The 15,432-nt window shown below is 48.3% G+C and overlaps 5 protein-coding genes across 5 annotated transcripts; 3 read left to right on the top strand and 2 right to left on the bottom strand.

The window, feature by feature from the left end:
- Positions 1–44: 44 nt before the first annotated feature.
- L203_105386 (uncharacterized protein) lies at positions 45–1,701 on the bottom strand (the record flags this gene model as incomplete). Its single annotated transcript, XM_066214753.1, has 5 exons — positions 45–683; positions 736–983; positions 1,033–1,146; positions 1,193–1,303; positions 1,377–1,701. 5 exons carry the CDS (start codon positions 1,699–1,701, stop codon positions 45–47), a joined length of 1,437 nt encoding a protein of 478 aa, XP_066070850.1.
- A 1,694-nt stretch (positions 1,702–3,395) lies between these two features.
- On the top strand, positions 3,396–5,075 carry L203_105385 (uncharacterized protein; the record flags this gene model as incomplete). The annotated part of the gene is made up of 3 exons (XM_066214752.1): positions 3,396–3,902; positions 3,951–4,227; positions 4,273–5,075. The coding sequence occupies 3 exons, from the start codon at positions 3,396–3,398 to the stop codon at positions 5,073–5,075; spliced, it is 1,587 nt and encodes a 528-aa protein (XP_066070849.1).
- Positions 5,076–7,235: 2,160 nt separating this feature from the next.
- On the top strand, positions 7,236–9,624 carry L203_105384 (acetoacetate-CoA ligase; the record flags this gene model as incomplete). The annotated part of the gene is made up of 7 exons (XM_066214751.1): positions 7,236–8,126; positions 8,176–8,666; positions 8,721–8,909; positions 8,959–9,184; positions 9,236–9,328; positions 9,376–9,427; positions 9,476–9,624. 7 exons carry the CDS (start codon positions 7,236–7,238, stop codon positions 9,622–9,624), a joined length of 2,091 nt encoding a protein of 696 aa, XP_066070848.1.
- A 583-nt stretch (positions 9,625–10,207) lies between these two features.
- L203_105383 (uncharacterized protein) lies at positions 10,208–13,149 on the top strand (the record flags this gene model as incomplete). The annotated part of the gene is made up of 8 exons (XM_066214750.1): positions 10,208–10,281; positions 10,462–10,557; positions 10,640–10,680; positions 10,727–11,052; positions 11,103–12,500; positions 12,555–12,687; positions 12,738–12,899; positions 12,971–13,149. The coding sequence occupies 8 exons, from the start codon at positions 10,208–10,210 to the stop codon at positions 13,147–13,149; spliced, it is 2,409 nt and encodes an 802-aa protein (XP_066070847.1).
- Positions 13,150–13,983: 834 nt separating this feature from the next.
- L203_105382 (uncharacterized protein) lies at positions 13,984–15,302 on the bottom strand (the record flags this gene model as incomplete). The annotated part of the gene is made up of 6 exons (XM_066214749.1): positions 13,984–14,306; positions 14,362–14,645; positions 14,699–14,896; positions 14,967–14,984; positions 15,053–15,111; positions 15,168–15,302. The coding sequence occupies 6 exons, from the start codon at positions 15,300–15,302 to the stop codon at positions 13,984–13,986; spliced, it is 1,017 nt and encodes a 338-aa protein (XP_066070846.1).
- Positions 15,303–15,432: the final 130 nt, after the last annotated feature.

Raw genomic sequence — 15,432 nt, 5'->3', positions numbered from 1 at the left:
GGCTTGATAACCATGCAGAATATAACCATTGTACAAGACGTGAGCTAGTCTTTCAACTCCCACTTTGGATCTTCTTTGTAAAACATTTCCTTGTTCACGCCGTACCACCCAATCTTGTTGTCCCATTCATCCGTTTCCTTCTCCTCAAAGTTTAGAGGATTCGTATCTGGCACTTCACCTTCTGCCAGATCACTGACCTTGAGTTTCTTTGCCCACTGCGGAATCCATGCGTTTCGAAGAGAGTCCCAGGAAACGCCGCCTGCATACTGCCCCGAACTGTCTGCTTGGGCGAGAGCTTCTTGCCGTAACACAAGATCGAGGGCAGAACGAGTGAGTAGCTGTCCACGGTATTCCCAAATTTCCTCCGACTCATCTGATTCTGCTTCTGACTTTGCTGGAGAGGCCGACCTCTTGATGTCTTGTGTACCAGGTGTGGCATTGTACGAAGACAGACCTGGCAGGGGAGATGGCGTTGCGACTCCAGAGCCAAAGTTTGCTTGCAACTCGTCCATATTGACTTTTCTGACGTTTGGGTCAAAAGAGGACGAACCTCCGGTAAGGGATAGAGCAGGACTGGCAAAAGGTGAGACGGGAAGAGTCAGCGGTGTGGGCGGTGTATCCACCGTGCTACTCAAGGCCGACGTAGAGGAAACTTTTACGCTCGTCACTACTCTCGCTTGAAGCTGAGAAATCATATCAGTCGGTCATCTGAAACAACTCTTGAAAACACCTTACCAGCTTCAACAACATATGAATCGCTTCATACGCATCCCTAGACTCTTGATCATCCAATACATCAGCCGACAGCGATGTGCAGAGACCAACAACAGATTCTGACGCTTTTCTAAAAGTCACCAAGTTGCTCTTGTTTTCTACCGCCTTGTCAAGAATTTGACGAATACCAGCGGCGAAAGAAGGGTCGATAATCTCTGCGTACCATACTATCGCAGATAAAAGACAGACATCAATCAAGTAATCTGGACCTTGTTCATTGTCAACGCAAATCCATCGCACAACCATCCACAAGCTCACCTTCTTGCAACACTTGAACAAGCGTCGCCAACGTATCTTTTGCATTTGTCTCTGGCAATTTTGTAATGTTTTCGACTTCAATGTCGATTTTAGTATAGATCTGCTCAAGTGTCACTGGACTCCATTGTTAGCAGCATAGCGACGAGCAAGAAACACCCACCTAAAGAGGGAAAACGTCCATGAACAAATGGCCTCATATCCTCCATTTCGTCTCTTTGAGCTTCCAATAGACTCACCATTCTGCCCAACAAATGCACATCTGAAACTCGTGCTGAACCATTTCCGAGATGGGTTTCCAAGTGATCTGTTTTAACTGTCAGATGGAGACAGGCAACAGCACATACCAATAATATCTGTGCAGGCCTGGAGAGCAGCATCCAACAGTCTTCTGCCATGACTTGAAGTCGAATTCTGACTTGGGTCCGCTGTGCTGTCCCGTTTAGAGGCATAGAAAGGTGTAATCCTGCCATCATCTTTGGATGTCTCAATATCCTCCAACACCTCCAGGAGACGTCTCATGTTTCCCTCTGTCTGCTCACTACCTCGTCCTGACTGATAGTGCGCAGCGGTCGCATCATTCTGGCGGGTGTCGCGATACGTCGGAGATGGTGTCTCTCTATTGCGGCGAGCTGAGATGGGCTTGAAGATGGATTTGAGGAAATTCACCATAGCAGTCAAGAGACGCTGTTCGAGTGGCTAAACAGGACAGAGAGCAACAACTTTTCCTGGGTGAGCATTTTCCCATGGAATTTCAGTGAGCAAAGGTTGTGAAAGGAATGTTTGTCAGAGAGTTGAAAGGATTGACGACGGTGAGCTTCTGGGTATTTCTTCAAGTTGTGCCACAGTAGTGTTTTGTCAGTAGAGATGAGTAAGGAGGTTATGTCTGTGAGTATGAATCCAGCGTGTATCAGTCCAAGAGCAACCTATGCCAACTGTAAAGCGAATGAAATCCATTCTCACATACAGAGTGCTTACCAGTTTGCCGAGCAACGCCATCCTTACTCTAGCCTCTGTCCATCCATGACATACCCTCGCTCCTCTTCTGGGCCATACCACGCCACACCAAGACCGGTCAGAACGGATCGCACATCTCGCATAAAATGGTGAGCCGGTATCTGACCAGAGAACAAGTCACCCGAGAAGCCAATAGATCCTCGTCATAGATAAAGGAGCGTAGCGATTACCTATGAAAGTTTGAATCAATGCCAATGCCAAGTCTCAAAACCCACTCTACGCACGCCAATGTAGCCTTCCAGTGACCACCAACGTCATGCAATAGACACAACCCTCCTGCCGTTTCCTCGACACTTGACCCAACCTCTTTGTCTGTCTCTCGGCCAGTCCTTGACGATACGACATATCTCCCATAAACAATCTCTACGCCAAATTCCCAACCCTGCTCTCGCATTCTCCCTCTACAAATCTGTCACCTACGCCCATCGTCTACCGCCAAGCAACAAGGCTCTCCCAGCCTCACTCTCCATATCTCTTCCTTCCAACACCCGAAACCATCTCTACCCAATCATACGTAAGCTCCATCGAAAGGATAAACAAACCCTTTTGCCGAGATCGGCAAGGGCCCTTCCAGAATGTATCGGCATTCTTTCGGGTTCTTTGTTGACAGCGAGTCATCGAGAGGAGACGATATACCCTACAGACTTGAGATGGCTGTCGCTACCCGTCCATTCCAACTGGACGTACAACTTTGGCGCTACCCGACACGACAGCGAAGCGACAGTCAAGTGACAGCGGCTGGGTCAGATGAGACAAGCGTGGTGTATCACAGGATGGTGGGTGATTTGTGTGGACACGAGGCGGGGACTTGCGTGTCGCTATATACGAGGTCAGCCGCTGTGCCATAGCAAAAGATAACAGCTGCTGGACAGGGCTATACCCCAGCCATCCCGCTCTGCGTCGTCCTTTTCTATCCCGTAGTCACTGCTCCACACGCTGTGGCTTCAGTCTCTCTTCGGTACTGCCGTTCCATCACATTCCAGCCGTCGGACCCTAGCGAGTGGTGGGTTGTCTGTTACCTTGTAACTCGGAAATGCCGACGTGCCTGGATTGTGATAGTGAGTTTTGTTGATAAACGGAAGAAAAAAAAAGTTGGCCTGTCGAATAGATATAGCTAGTGTTGGGATGAATGGTTTGGAATGTTGTATTCTCTTTTCCATCTTGTCGAATTGTTGCAAGCGGACGAAACAGTGACACGTCGATAACAAGCCAGCGACAGACCAACGATGAGACTGATGATGGGATTACTCAGATGGACGGCCGCTTTGCAGCCAGCTGGACGCCATAGCCAGCATCGGCTGGTGTCGAGCCCTCGACCATGGCGCAGCTCAAGCAAAAGCACCCGCAGGATGTATCTCACGTTCGCTTTGCTGCCCGCTGGCGTATTTCTGTTCCCTGCTATCTCGGCGGGGCCTCCCTTGGTCGAGGACTCTTCTCTTGCGGATGTCTCGTTTGCCTCGCTCTTGCGGCAGTGGTTTGTCTGGGCGTCTTGCTCTGCTCCTGGCGCCGTCGACTACTCTCCGGCGCTTCTCAAGTTTATCAGTGCAACGCCGCTGAGAGCCTCGGCCGAGTGGATCATCCGGCGCACCTTTTTCGAGCAGTTTGTCCTAGGGGAAACCGTTGAGGAGTGCATCCCAGCCTTAGAAGATTTGAGGCGCAGCGGCATTGGCGCGATACTGAATTACTCTGCCGAGGTGGACGAGTCTCAACTGCACGAGACGGGACTTGATCAGGATAAGAAAAAACAGAGGGAAGAAAAGATGATCCAGGTTTTGCATGCGTTGGAAAAGGCTGGAGAGTACGAGAAAAGTCTACCTGTGGAAGAGCGAGGGGTCACCGGTTTCGCCCTAAAGATAGTTGGTCATTGACGTTCCCTATCCAGCGCACTGATAACACCGTTTTAGACTGGCCTTGTCGACTGCAACGTTCTCCAGCGAGCGTCTTACACCCTTCTCCGTCTGCGTCCTCTCACAAAGTCCAGCTCGCCTATGAATAGCTCTAGACTTGTGCCATACCCCGGTACTCCCGAGACGTCAGACGAAAGGATTGTCGCTCGTAGTCAAGATCTTGGTCCGGGTACGGAGCTTCTTTCGCTGCAGGACAAGCTGGACGAGATGGGTGTCTTGGACAGTGATGAAGGGTTGAGAGAGGGCGATATAGAGGAGCTACGAGAGCTTTGGTGTAGGTTGAAGATGATCAGTCAGAAAGCCAAAGACAATGGGTAAGCCAGTGTGATCAAGGGTGCGCTGACAACCAAAAGTGTCTGCCTATTCGTAGACGCCGAGCACACCTGGTACCAACCCGTTCTTGACGCCTACACCCTTCTTCTTTCGCAAGAATTCAACCGGCCATCCAAGGATGGCAGCTGGACAGGCCCTCTCATCTTTGGTACTTTCCAGTCCTACCTCTGCCGCCAACCGGCCCATCTCTGCCATGCTATCGAGCATGCAGAAGCCAACGGATACGCCCTGGGTGTTAAGCTTGTGAGAGGCGCCTATTTTGAGCAGGAAAGAAAAAAATGGCTAGACGAGGGTCGTAACGGCGCTGACCCCATCTGGCCCCACAAGGCCGACACCGACAATGCCTACAACGAATCCATTTCTACGCTTATGGCTACCCTTGCCTTCCAACTCAAATCTGCCCACCCAGAACGAGCGCTGAGCGTCATCTTTGGGACTCACAACGCCAACTCTTGCAACTTGCTCTGTGATACCCTGGTCCAAAATGGTTTGGCAGAGGAGAAGGAGGGTAAACTGAAGCTTCGCGAGGACGTACGGGGACGAGTCAAGGTGGCTCAGCTCTATGGCATGAAGGATAACTTGACGTTCAAAATAGCCAACAGATTTGTCAATGATGGTAAGCCTGTCGCTCTTAAATACGTCGCATATGGCAGGTTGGCAGAGGTCATGCCTTTTCTGGGTAGACGAGCGATAGAGAACAAGAGTCTGATGAGTGGAAAAGACGGTGCAGCTGCTGAGCGGATAAGGGTGGGTGTTGAGATTCGGCGAAGGATCTTTGGTTGGGTATGAAGCTAGGGGATATAGGATTGGCCTTATGGTCCCTTGCGTTTTCAGTGGTCGCCTCCGACCTTGTGCATAGAGACACGACCTGGGTGCCGCATAGCATGCCGTCGCTGTCATTCAGTATAGGCATCCACAAGATGCTTCTTGACGGCATAGGAAGCAGCTATCCAGTGTCGAGCTATACTGTCGCTTCCTGGTTCAAGTACTCGGATGTATACCTATAGCTTTTGAAAACACTCAGCATTGCATCTCTTTCTAACCTACTGCCGTATCTCTACCATTCCAAGCAGCAGCCTTTTCACTCTTCTAATTCCATGTTCCATCCTTCTCGTGTCGTCGTCCACCCGCTTCTTTGATGAGCTCGAGTATGTGCCTTCCTCCACATATCAATCTTGGCCAGTACATCACCATCTACGTGCATTACTTAGGCATCCGAAGCGCCGTCCAAATCTCTTATATAAAGCAAAGAGAATTCATTCCAACTTGGAAATGTCGTGAATCAACGCTCTGGTGGAGGTGGCCTCCACCTTGCCTAATTCGGCGTTATATGAAAAATCACTCGCGCCAATGGAAAATGATGCATTGAATGGATAATAAGTGATATATAGGCGCGTGAACAATTGCAAGCCTAATTCAATAACACGTAATCCTACCCATGAGAAAAGTCTTATCTCCTTAATCTTTCCTTATCCTATCTATATAACGGGATCAAATCCTTAACACTATAGATAACCCAGCGCATGACATTTCTATATGGAGCCCCATAGCAACATTTCTGATTCGATATAACGCCGATAGTGACGACACCATCTTATCAACAACGGCTATCCACCTAATATGACGTAACCAAACCACCCGTCCAACTTATTTTCAGACTCCAACTTGCATTCACACCTCACGTCGCAAAGGAAAAAAAAAAAAAACATGCCTATTCAACATGTCCACAATCACAACAGGCAAGTCAAAGTGCTTCTCAAAAGCGATGAAAACATGCGACTCGTCCACATAACCATCCTCTCCGACGACTCAACAGACTCGCTCTTTCCCCTCTTGGCAATAGAATCACTCGTCACTCGACGTCCAGGTGCGTTGGCCAAGTGGCAGCGATGGATAGACATGTACAAATATGCATGATAGTGGCTGACAACATGGGCACGCGGCTGCGGTTTTTGAGTTACAGTAAATGTATGAAATGAAGATGTATCGGATATATACGGAAGGATTGTCCTGTTTGTCGTATCCAGAAATCTTGTAGAGACAGACCTACTCAGACCATACTGAGGTAGTCGCACCAAGCAATGGTAGGTGGAGGCACATGCGACGTCCTCTTTTCGTCATTGCCAGTGTTGTACACCGTTTTGTCGTTTTGACGACGATTTGGTGTGGGTAGAGAAGACAAGGCAGTCGGTTGGATAGGCTACGCTGTCAGCTCGGCGGAACCATCGACTTGACTCACAAGGGCGGGAATTCGTTCCGTCTTGCTAAACCACAAGGTCCATCCTCCATCCTCCAGCCGTTGAGCATGGTGAGATACAGGAGAGATGGTGGAATGGACAATGACAGGTGACTTTCGAAATAGTGGTGTTAAACGTGAGATGAGGCAAGGAGAAGGCTTCATGTTGGATGGTGCTGGTTGAGTCTCAAAATCTGAGTTGGATGGGACTTTCTTTTATATATGATTTTTTTTTATGGCGGAAACAAAACCAAGTTCTCTTCTTTTATACACTTTGGGGTAAAATTTCTTGTCGCCATGGGACCCCACAATGACGTTGCTTTATTTTTATTTTTTCCAGTGGGTTGAGCGAAACTTCTAGACGGTGGATCTCAAACAAGGGTACTTTGTGTGAATGAAAGGAGGGTGGCAAAGCGGAAAGTGATCGACCAATACGGCTTTCCGTGTGGAAACAACGCCGAGTTAAAGTTTTCCCCGAAAACTCCATGCGTTGCCCCACAAAAAAAGCAATAGGCAGTGCGGGGAAATAGGCGGGCGAGTGTTAGGCGCGCCGGAAGCTGACTTAACCGAAGTCATCTGCCTTGGAGTCTTTTTATTTTTATTTTTATAACCGTATTGAAGGATTTCGTTGCAAGATATGTTTTGAGGTTTGATTCTTTTCCATCACCTTTATCGCTTGAATGGACTAATGTGTGTTGGACAGGTATCTCGAGATGGAAGAAAAACAGGCGCTATGGATTCCAAAGAACCCCTCCGCGACACAGACAGCACGCTTTCTCGCCCACATCAACGGCTTGTATGGCGTATCGCCGCGGCTAGAGACGTATGCTGACCTATGGGAATGGTCTGTTGCCCACCGGTCTGACTTTTGGTCGAGGCTTTGGGACTGGGAAGGTATCATTGGCGATAAGGGCGGCCCTGGTCCTTATGTGGACGAGAGCAAGACACCAGAAGACAATCCGACGTGGTTTGTGGATGCTCGCCTCAATTGGGCAGAAAACATGCTGCGACACGCCAAATCCCGTCCTGACGCAGTGGCAGTGATCGAAACGGTCGAGCCATGTTCAGAGTACGAGCCTGAGCCGAAGTATATTCGTCAAGCGCAGCTCTCGACTCTGGTTTACCGCGCTCAACAAGCCTTGGTATCGGCAGGCGTCGAAAGGGGTGACAGGGTGGCTTATTGGGGAGGTACAAGCCTTGCCTCGGTCGTCTTGCTGCTTGCGACATCTTCTATTGGAGCAATCTTTTCGAGCGCCGCGGCAGACTTTGGTGTGGACGGCGTGAGCGAGAGGCTCGAGCAGATTCAGCCTAGAGTTCTTGTCGTTGGGAATGGTGTGGTATATAATGGCGCTGTGAGACCGCTTTTGCCCAAGCTGCCGTTATTGCTGTCTAAGCTTGGCAAGCCTCCGTCGACGGTTGTCGTACACAATCACCTCCCTGCTCGACTTGTGCCTGTGCCGGAAGAATTGAAAGGCGGGATTTGGGATTGGGAAGAGTGGTTGGGACCGAGAAATGGTGAACCTACGTTCGTGAGGATGGGATTCAATGAGCCGATATGGATCTTGTTTTCCAGTGGGACGACGGGTAAACCGAAAGCCATTGTCGTGAGTAGTGTTTGCTGTTTGATTGATGACTGACTAGACGGATAAATAGCATCGTCAAGGGGCAATGCTCCTCGATTGTCTTCGCGAACACCATCTTTCCGGTGATATATCCTTTGACGATGTCTTTTTCTACTACACAACGCCTGGATGGATGATGTATCAATACCTCGTTTCCGGTCTCGCTACAGGATGCGCTATTGTTCTCTATGAAGGCAGTCCGCTATACAAGAAGGAGAGGTTGTGGGAATTTGTGGATACTTTTGGCATCACCATCTTTGGGACTAGTGCAAAGTGGCTGGAAGTCGCAGAAAAGGTATATCCTATGCCGAAAAAGTATCACAAACTGTCTACTCTGAAGCAAATTCTCAGCACTGGAAGTCCTCTCGGGAAAGGTAGTTTTGACTGGGTTTACAATAATGTCAAAGAGGATGTGCTGCTTGGAAGCATAACAGGAGGTACGGATATCTGCTCTGTCTTTGCTGGTCGGTGTACGTTTCTTCCAGTGTATCGTCAAGAAATTCAAGCTCGTATGTTGGGATTGTGAGCTCATTCCTGGTGTCCGCGAAAAGACACGGGCTGATAACATCCGCATAGCGCATTGACAACAGAACCACCTCCTCCGTCAGCAGGCGAATTAATCTGCCGCCAGGCATTCCCAATACAGCCTTTGGGTTTCTGGCCGTTACCAAATCATGGATTTCCTCAAGATCAAGTGGCGAAAGCTCAAGAGAGATTCGAGGAGAGCTACTTCAAAGGTGGAGGGAATTGGTACCATGGTGATTAGTGAGTTGATCCAGTCTGAACCATGTCCACTAACTCTTTCGCTTCCAAGTGTACAAATCACCTCATCTCGTTCAGGAAACTCTGGCGGTATTTTGATGTTAGGTCGCTCTGACGGTGTACTCAATCCTGGTGGGATACGCTTTGGTCCTACAGACATCTACTCAGTATTAGAAAGCGACGAGTATGGGTTTGAGAATGAGGGAATAGAAGAAGGGTTGGCTGTGGGTTTGGTTGTGGAGGACGGCATTGATGAGAAGGTCGTCCTATTTATCAAGGCAAGAGATTCTTACTTTGGGATGACAGTGACGACTGACCAGGGACGGTAGATGAAAGATGGGCAGACGTTGAGTGAAGAGCTTGTTAAGAAAGTAAAGACGGGTATACGTGTAGCCAGGAGCGCGAGACATGTACCGGCACAGGCGAGCCAAATATCTCTTGCGAAATGTGTCTTGCTAATGGTCTTTAGATTATACAAGTCTCGGATATTCCCTTGACCCTTACCAACAAGCGTGTAGAGGGTGTGTATATTCCTTCATTTTAGGCAGTTTCAAGGCTAAAGTAACCAGTGCCCATACGAAAAGTCCTCAACGGAGCGCCTGTTAGCAGCATCAATCCATCGACTCTGCGCAATCCTGAATGCTTGAAGGAGTACGAAACGATAGGTAAGAAACTGAGAGAGGAAGAAGGGGCTGGGAAAGGTGTTTTTGGTGTTTGACAGCGAGTTTGGGTGATAGAACTGCCTTCATAAAAGGCTATAACATGCATATTCAGCGAATTTCAATCTGCTTACAAGTTTATTGATATAATAATTCCCATTGGCTCTATTCAAACCAAAAGATTTTGTATTCTGCAAGTTACAATGGGTAATGCCAACATGAATCCGCCACGCGTCTATATCGCCGCTCATCTCCGAATCTGCTGTATGCGGGACAATGCGACATCACCTTGACGCGAGAACATGGCGCATATGAGTGATTTTGCTTTTTCAATCTTTTTTTTGGTTTCCTCCGCATCATTTAGTTGCTTCCACTTCTTTATCCGTCAACGCGTAGCGTAAACTCTGCCCGTACACATTCCCTCTTTTCAGAGTAAGTTTGAGTTATCCCGTCGCGCTGCTCGGCCGGGAAATGTCCCGGTCCCTCCGCTGTCTTCAGTGTGTTGGGATTCTCGCCATGCCAATTCCTTGTCTCTTCCATTAGTTCTGTTCGGTCTCTCGATCCATACTTGTTTGCTGATTGTTGTCTATCCAGCGCACGCGTCTTTTCCTCATCCTTCCACGAAACCGGCAGTCACCTGCCATGTCTAACGAACGAGGTCGAGGCAGAGGTGGCAATCGTGGTGGACGCGGAGGAATGGATGGAGGTACAGCCAGGTAAATCTGCTTTTTTACTCAAAGCGAAAAAGCAATGAGCGAGAAAGAAGGGCATTCGCCGTGGCCGTGTGGACAGGCAGTCTGCATGTTTTATCAGTATCGTAGCCCAAAAGAGTCTAAGCAGTCGTCGTGCTTGTTAATGTCATAAACATAATTGATAGGCTAACAGCGTGCAATTAGGGGACGCGGCGCATGGCGGAATGGCCCGCCAGTTTCGAGAGGTGGAAGTCCTGCCATGGGACACAGTGTCAATCCAAGGATGAGTATTGATGACCAGTGAGTCCTGTTTTGCTTCATGAGAGGTGTATAGCTGTCTGCTATGAGATGATCTTTTCGCACGAATACTGACGAAATGAAGTATGAGTGAGATGAAAGTCGTCAATCAAGCTGAGCACAAGGGTGAGTCTCGTCTTGTAGTCAGGCGAGCTTGCTGACCCAGTCAAAGGCTTTGCGACTGACGCCGACATCTCCCGATCGACCGACCCTACCGAGCGTGAACTTCAGCCTTGGGTTCCAGACGCCCCTACCTCTCCTCGTCCCAATGGCTCCAACCCTGATCCTTTAGGTGACTCAGCAGGTGGGAAGCAGTCGGATTTTGAGACCTTTGGTACCTCCAATATCCCTTGGGATCAATTTGAAGTTAACGAGAGACTGTTTGGGGCCAAAACGGATTTCAAAGAGGAGATCTACACGACAAGATTGAATAAGTCTGGTCCAGATTTTCAAAAGAGAGAAAAGGAAGCTGAAAGGTTGGCAAAGGAAATCATGTCGGTGAGTATATCTTGAACACAATCCAATTTAGAATGCCCACAAGGACGTAGCAAACTTCAAAGAATGCGCATGTGGCTGAAGAGAGAGGACAGAATATTGATACACGAGATGAAGAGGAGAAGTACTCTGGTGTTACTCGTGCCCCTAATGCCTACATCCCTCCCAGTGCCCGTAGAGCTGCGGGTCAAGGTGCTATTGTTCCTCGTGCATCAGGACCAAACGAACCCAAAGCCAATGGTAAGACACCACCTCCTGCTCCTGCCTCGACCTCTGCCCCTGCTCCTGTACAAGCTCTCACAAACTCAACAAATCCAACTCCCCTTCCACCTCCCGGCGCCCAGGCACCTGTCAACTTGTCTAGGAGCACGAGCGATGAGCCTGTCTCGGCTGTACAGCAAGGCAGCGTACCAATGAAGCAGACTGGAAGCACTGTTCGTCCTACAGTGGATGGCGCTGAGGCTGCCCTCGCCACTGGCGCCGGAGCTGGTGCGGCGGATTCAAAGAAAGAACTTAGTGGAGTAGTTAACCAATGGAGACAATTCGTCGGCACAGAGCGTGAAAGAGTGGAAGCAAAGAAACAGTTTGTCCTTAAATCTGAAAAGGATAGACAATTGGCAGATCTGAAAAAATTTCAAGCTAGCTTCAAAGTTCCCTTGCCCATGCCAAAGGATATTTTACCTATCTTAGCCAAAGACGAACAAAGGCAAAAAGACATAGAAGCTAGAGCAGCATCGGCTTTTGAACGTGCAAAACAAGATAAGGAACACAAGGCTTCTCTAGTTAAGGAGTCCCCTACCCGCTCTACAGCAGGTCTCAACTCGGCCGTTTCAGAAGCTCCCAAGCCGGCACCTACTAAAGGTAAGATAACCATGAAGATTCCAGAGATTCCTCCATTCAATCCAAACAAAAGAAAGCCACCTCATTTGCCTGTGGCAGAGACAGCAGGTCATGATATCAAGCTTGCATCTGTGACCTCTCCAACCCCCTCAAATGGATCTCTAGCCTCTACAAAACTGAACCCCAATGCCGGTGCATTTGTCTTTAAGCCTCGGCCTGATGCAGTTCCCTTCAAGCCAAGTCAAACCTCTAGCCCCGCTCTCTCTTACCGCCAATCCCAAAATTCTCCAATGGTGGCTTCATCTTCGCTTGAACCATCTACTAACAACCTTTTCTTCCGAGATAAGCTTCCTGAAAAAATTCATAGTATAAACCCTCGCGAAGATTTCAACCCATGGAAACATGGCCCCGTACCTACATCATCCACTGTTGGATTATCATGGCCTTATGCGGGTAGAAAATTGGGCATGCCTCCTCAATTTATGAGTCCCGCTCCTACACCAGCTGTACATGTGTCATATGAGGAGGATATGGGGTCGCCATCACCTCATCATGGACAACCTGGTTTAATGCCAGGTATGCCTCCCAACTATCAACCTTACCGCTTTCAAGTAAGTTTTGGTTCTGATGTTATTAAGAAGCTATGAGCTGATGTGCGTGAAAAGCCTGGAATATCACCATCTTATGGTGTTCCCGTTCAGTCGCCAATGTTCTCCCCAGGACCGCAATTTACGCCTCACCCAAATCAGCCTATGAACTCGCCTCATCATATGCTTCCTGGTGGCCATCAATCGAATAGTAAGTTGTAACGAAAATTCTCAGCAGGCAGCTCAAGACTGACGGAACAGGGCCAGTACCAATGTACTACCAGAACGTCCCACCAAATCATTCCTTTGTAACACCTCAACATATACAGCAGTATCCACATGCGCAGCGGCATGGACCACCAGGACCAGGAGGACCAGGACCGATGTTTTATCCTAACCCTAACCAGATGCACGGCACAGCTGGTACGTTACTTTTCCGTTTACGGTTTTTTGTTTCTGTTTTTGTTTTTCAAAAGTGGCTGATTTGATGTTAGTGCAAAATCATCCACATCTTCCTTATCCCGGCCCAGCACCAGCACATGGTCAACCAGGACCAGGCGGCCCAGGTCCATCTCCCGTTCAGCCGCAGTTCCAACCACCACCACCCAACATGCAAATGTCACCTGCTCCGACTCAACAAGGGTCGGCTACCGGGCCACAAGGGGGTATCTAAGTTGACGCGTTTGGCTGTAGAACATTTACTTCCTTGGTGAGATGGCAAGAGTGACTGAGTGGTAAAAGGATGTGTCGATTGTCTGCAATCGGATGGGATACTACGGCTGGTAATTGCATGAAGTGCGATTACAAAAATACAGTTCATGAACGTAGTGTGAAATGGTGAGGTGGCAGCAACCAAGTAAAAGCGAGAGGAAACGGAGAGTCCAACTCTCACGAATAGCGATGTCATTTTTTGGAATTTCCAAAGAACATGGGTGGGTTGTTCAATCGTCGCTTGGAGAAATGATCTTGCTCTAGTCGAGAAAGCTGCAATGGGGGCGCCAGATATCTTTTGTTTGCCAGATGATTATTCCAAATGCATCAACCTACCTATTCAGTTTTAAGGTTACTGTTACAATCCATTGTTGGTAGCTTACGGTCTTGATTTTGTTCATAACTGGGTCAGCTGGAATGGTTTGACTTTGACTCTGGGCGATGTACGTTTGGAGTGAAAAGTGAATGAAACTTGTGTTGTTGGCCAATACTTGAGGATAATTGTACCAATGAATGATATTGCAATTGTTCGACTTGCAAACAGGGATATCACCAAGGTTAGAAGTCTTTGCAAATCACAGCAGAGCACTATTCAAAGACTGTCATTCAATATATCAAGTTATGAAACATTGAAACCCATCTAGATTATCATACATTGAAAATTTTTAAAAAAATCAACTTGGCTACAGTGTATTACTATTCAATTTTATCACTTCAAATCATCCGCTTCGCTACCCTCCTCTCTCGTCCCTGCTCATGGCCTCTTGTGTATATCCCTGAATCAGTACAGTCATGCTTAGACAGCATTATCAGTAGCCCTTGATCCACCACCTCCAGCCACACTGCCCTCATGACCGCCTAACAGCCCAGTCCTCTCGTTCACTTTATCTACCGTCCTTAGCTCTCCAGTGGTGACAATTTCTTCTCCTGATATCGGAGTACCCTCTGGAACGAGAACGACTCGCCCAGAACGAGTACGACGATGTCGACGAGATTTCTTGGCAGATTTGCCAGCAGCCCAAGTTTTGCCGGCTTTGGCTGACATGGCGGTAAACGCGAGTAAGAGGACGTGGGTAAGAGAAACTATGGCAGAGGCGACACCGAACGAGAAAGCATCATCTAGAGCGACCAATGTCAGAAAACATATGCGATACAGCCTAATACACAGGCTTACCAAGATGAGAACCTTTTGTTTCAAAACGAGCATCAGTACGGAAGACATGCAATATCATGGCGATGGAAAGAATTTGCAGGATACAATGTATGAACATGTTTCCAGATACCAATTTCCATTGCTGGCGGCGAGCCTTAGCTCTTGCAGTACGCTCGCCTCGATGCAGAAAGATGAATAGCAGACTTATAAGAGATGCAAGACATGGGACAAGTGAGAGCTGAGCGGAGTAGCCGGCTGTTGACCAGAGGACACAAAACTTTTCTCCGAATTGCTGACATTCTGATCTAATATCCTTGCGTCAGATAGCCCCTACGTATAGTCACAGAAAAGAACATGCCTTGTGGGAAAACTCTGACAGACCCATTGGTGGCCGTCATCCTCCACAGGATTTCCAACCGGCCCCTCGATGCCTTCAGCCGCAAGATCTTCGTGGAAATCGGTTAGCAGCAACTCCATCTTAGGATCTGGAAGAGGGTGGGATGACTGCAAGAATGGCGACAGGGTGTTGTTGGACATGGCTAACGATCGGGTACAGCTGAGGAAGAAGCACAGTGGCAGATCAGTCGCATAAAGGAATAGTCGTGGTCAATTTCGAGAAGGCTCACCGTCTATAGAGACCATATCTGCGAGAACCAAAGTGTATTAGCGAGATGGATCTCATCCTCAAGCCCATTCTGTAAGAAATACACACCTTGATTCGAACTGGGTGGGTCCAGGACTATGACCTTTAACATGAATGAGTTGAGGCGCCTAGAAAGTGATCAGTCATCAGAATTATGCCCCATCTAGCACAAAGCAATACCAACATAAATGTTGAGCAAAGTGAGAGCAGTAGCAGTCAGTAGAAACAAGAGTGACACCAGATATGGAGACTTTCGCATCGTATACTGATGCTTGATGCGCTGATGGTTGCGTGTTTGGTCCGTGACTGTGACTGGCATATTGAATGATCAATTCTGTCGCTATTTTAGCGACTCGTTTTTAGTTAGAAAAGACGATTGTGAAATGGTAAAACAAAGATAAAAGAAAAGTTAATTATTGAATACAATGGGTCGTCATTACAACTCTGCT

Source organism: Cryptococcus depauperatus, chromosome 7, assembly GCF_001720195.1.
Source record: "Cryptococcus depauperatus CBS 7841 chromosome 7, complete sequence".
Classification (NCBI taxonomy): domain Eukaryota; kingdom Fungi; phylum Basidiomycota; class Tremellomycetes; order Tremellales; family Cryptococcaceae; genus Cryptococcus; species Cryptococcus depauperatus.
The sequence above is the reverse complement of the archived record's forward strand: the minus strand, read 5'-3'. Positions and strand labels throughout refer to the sequence as shown.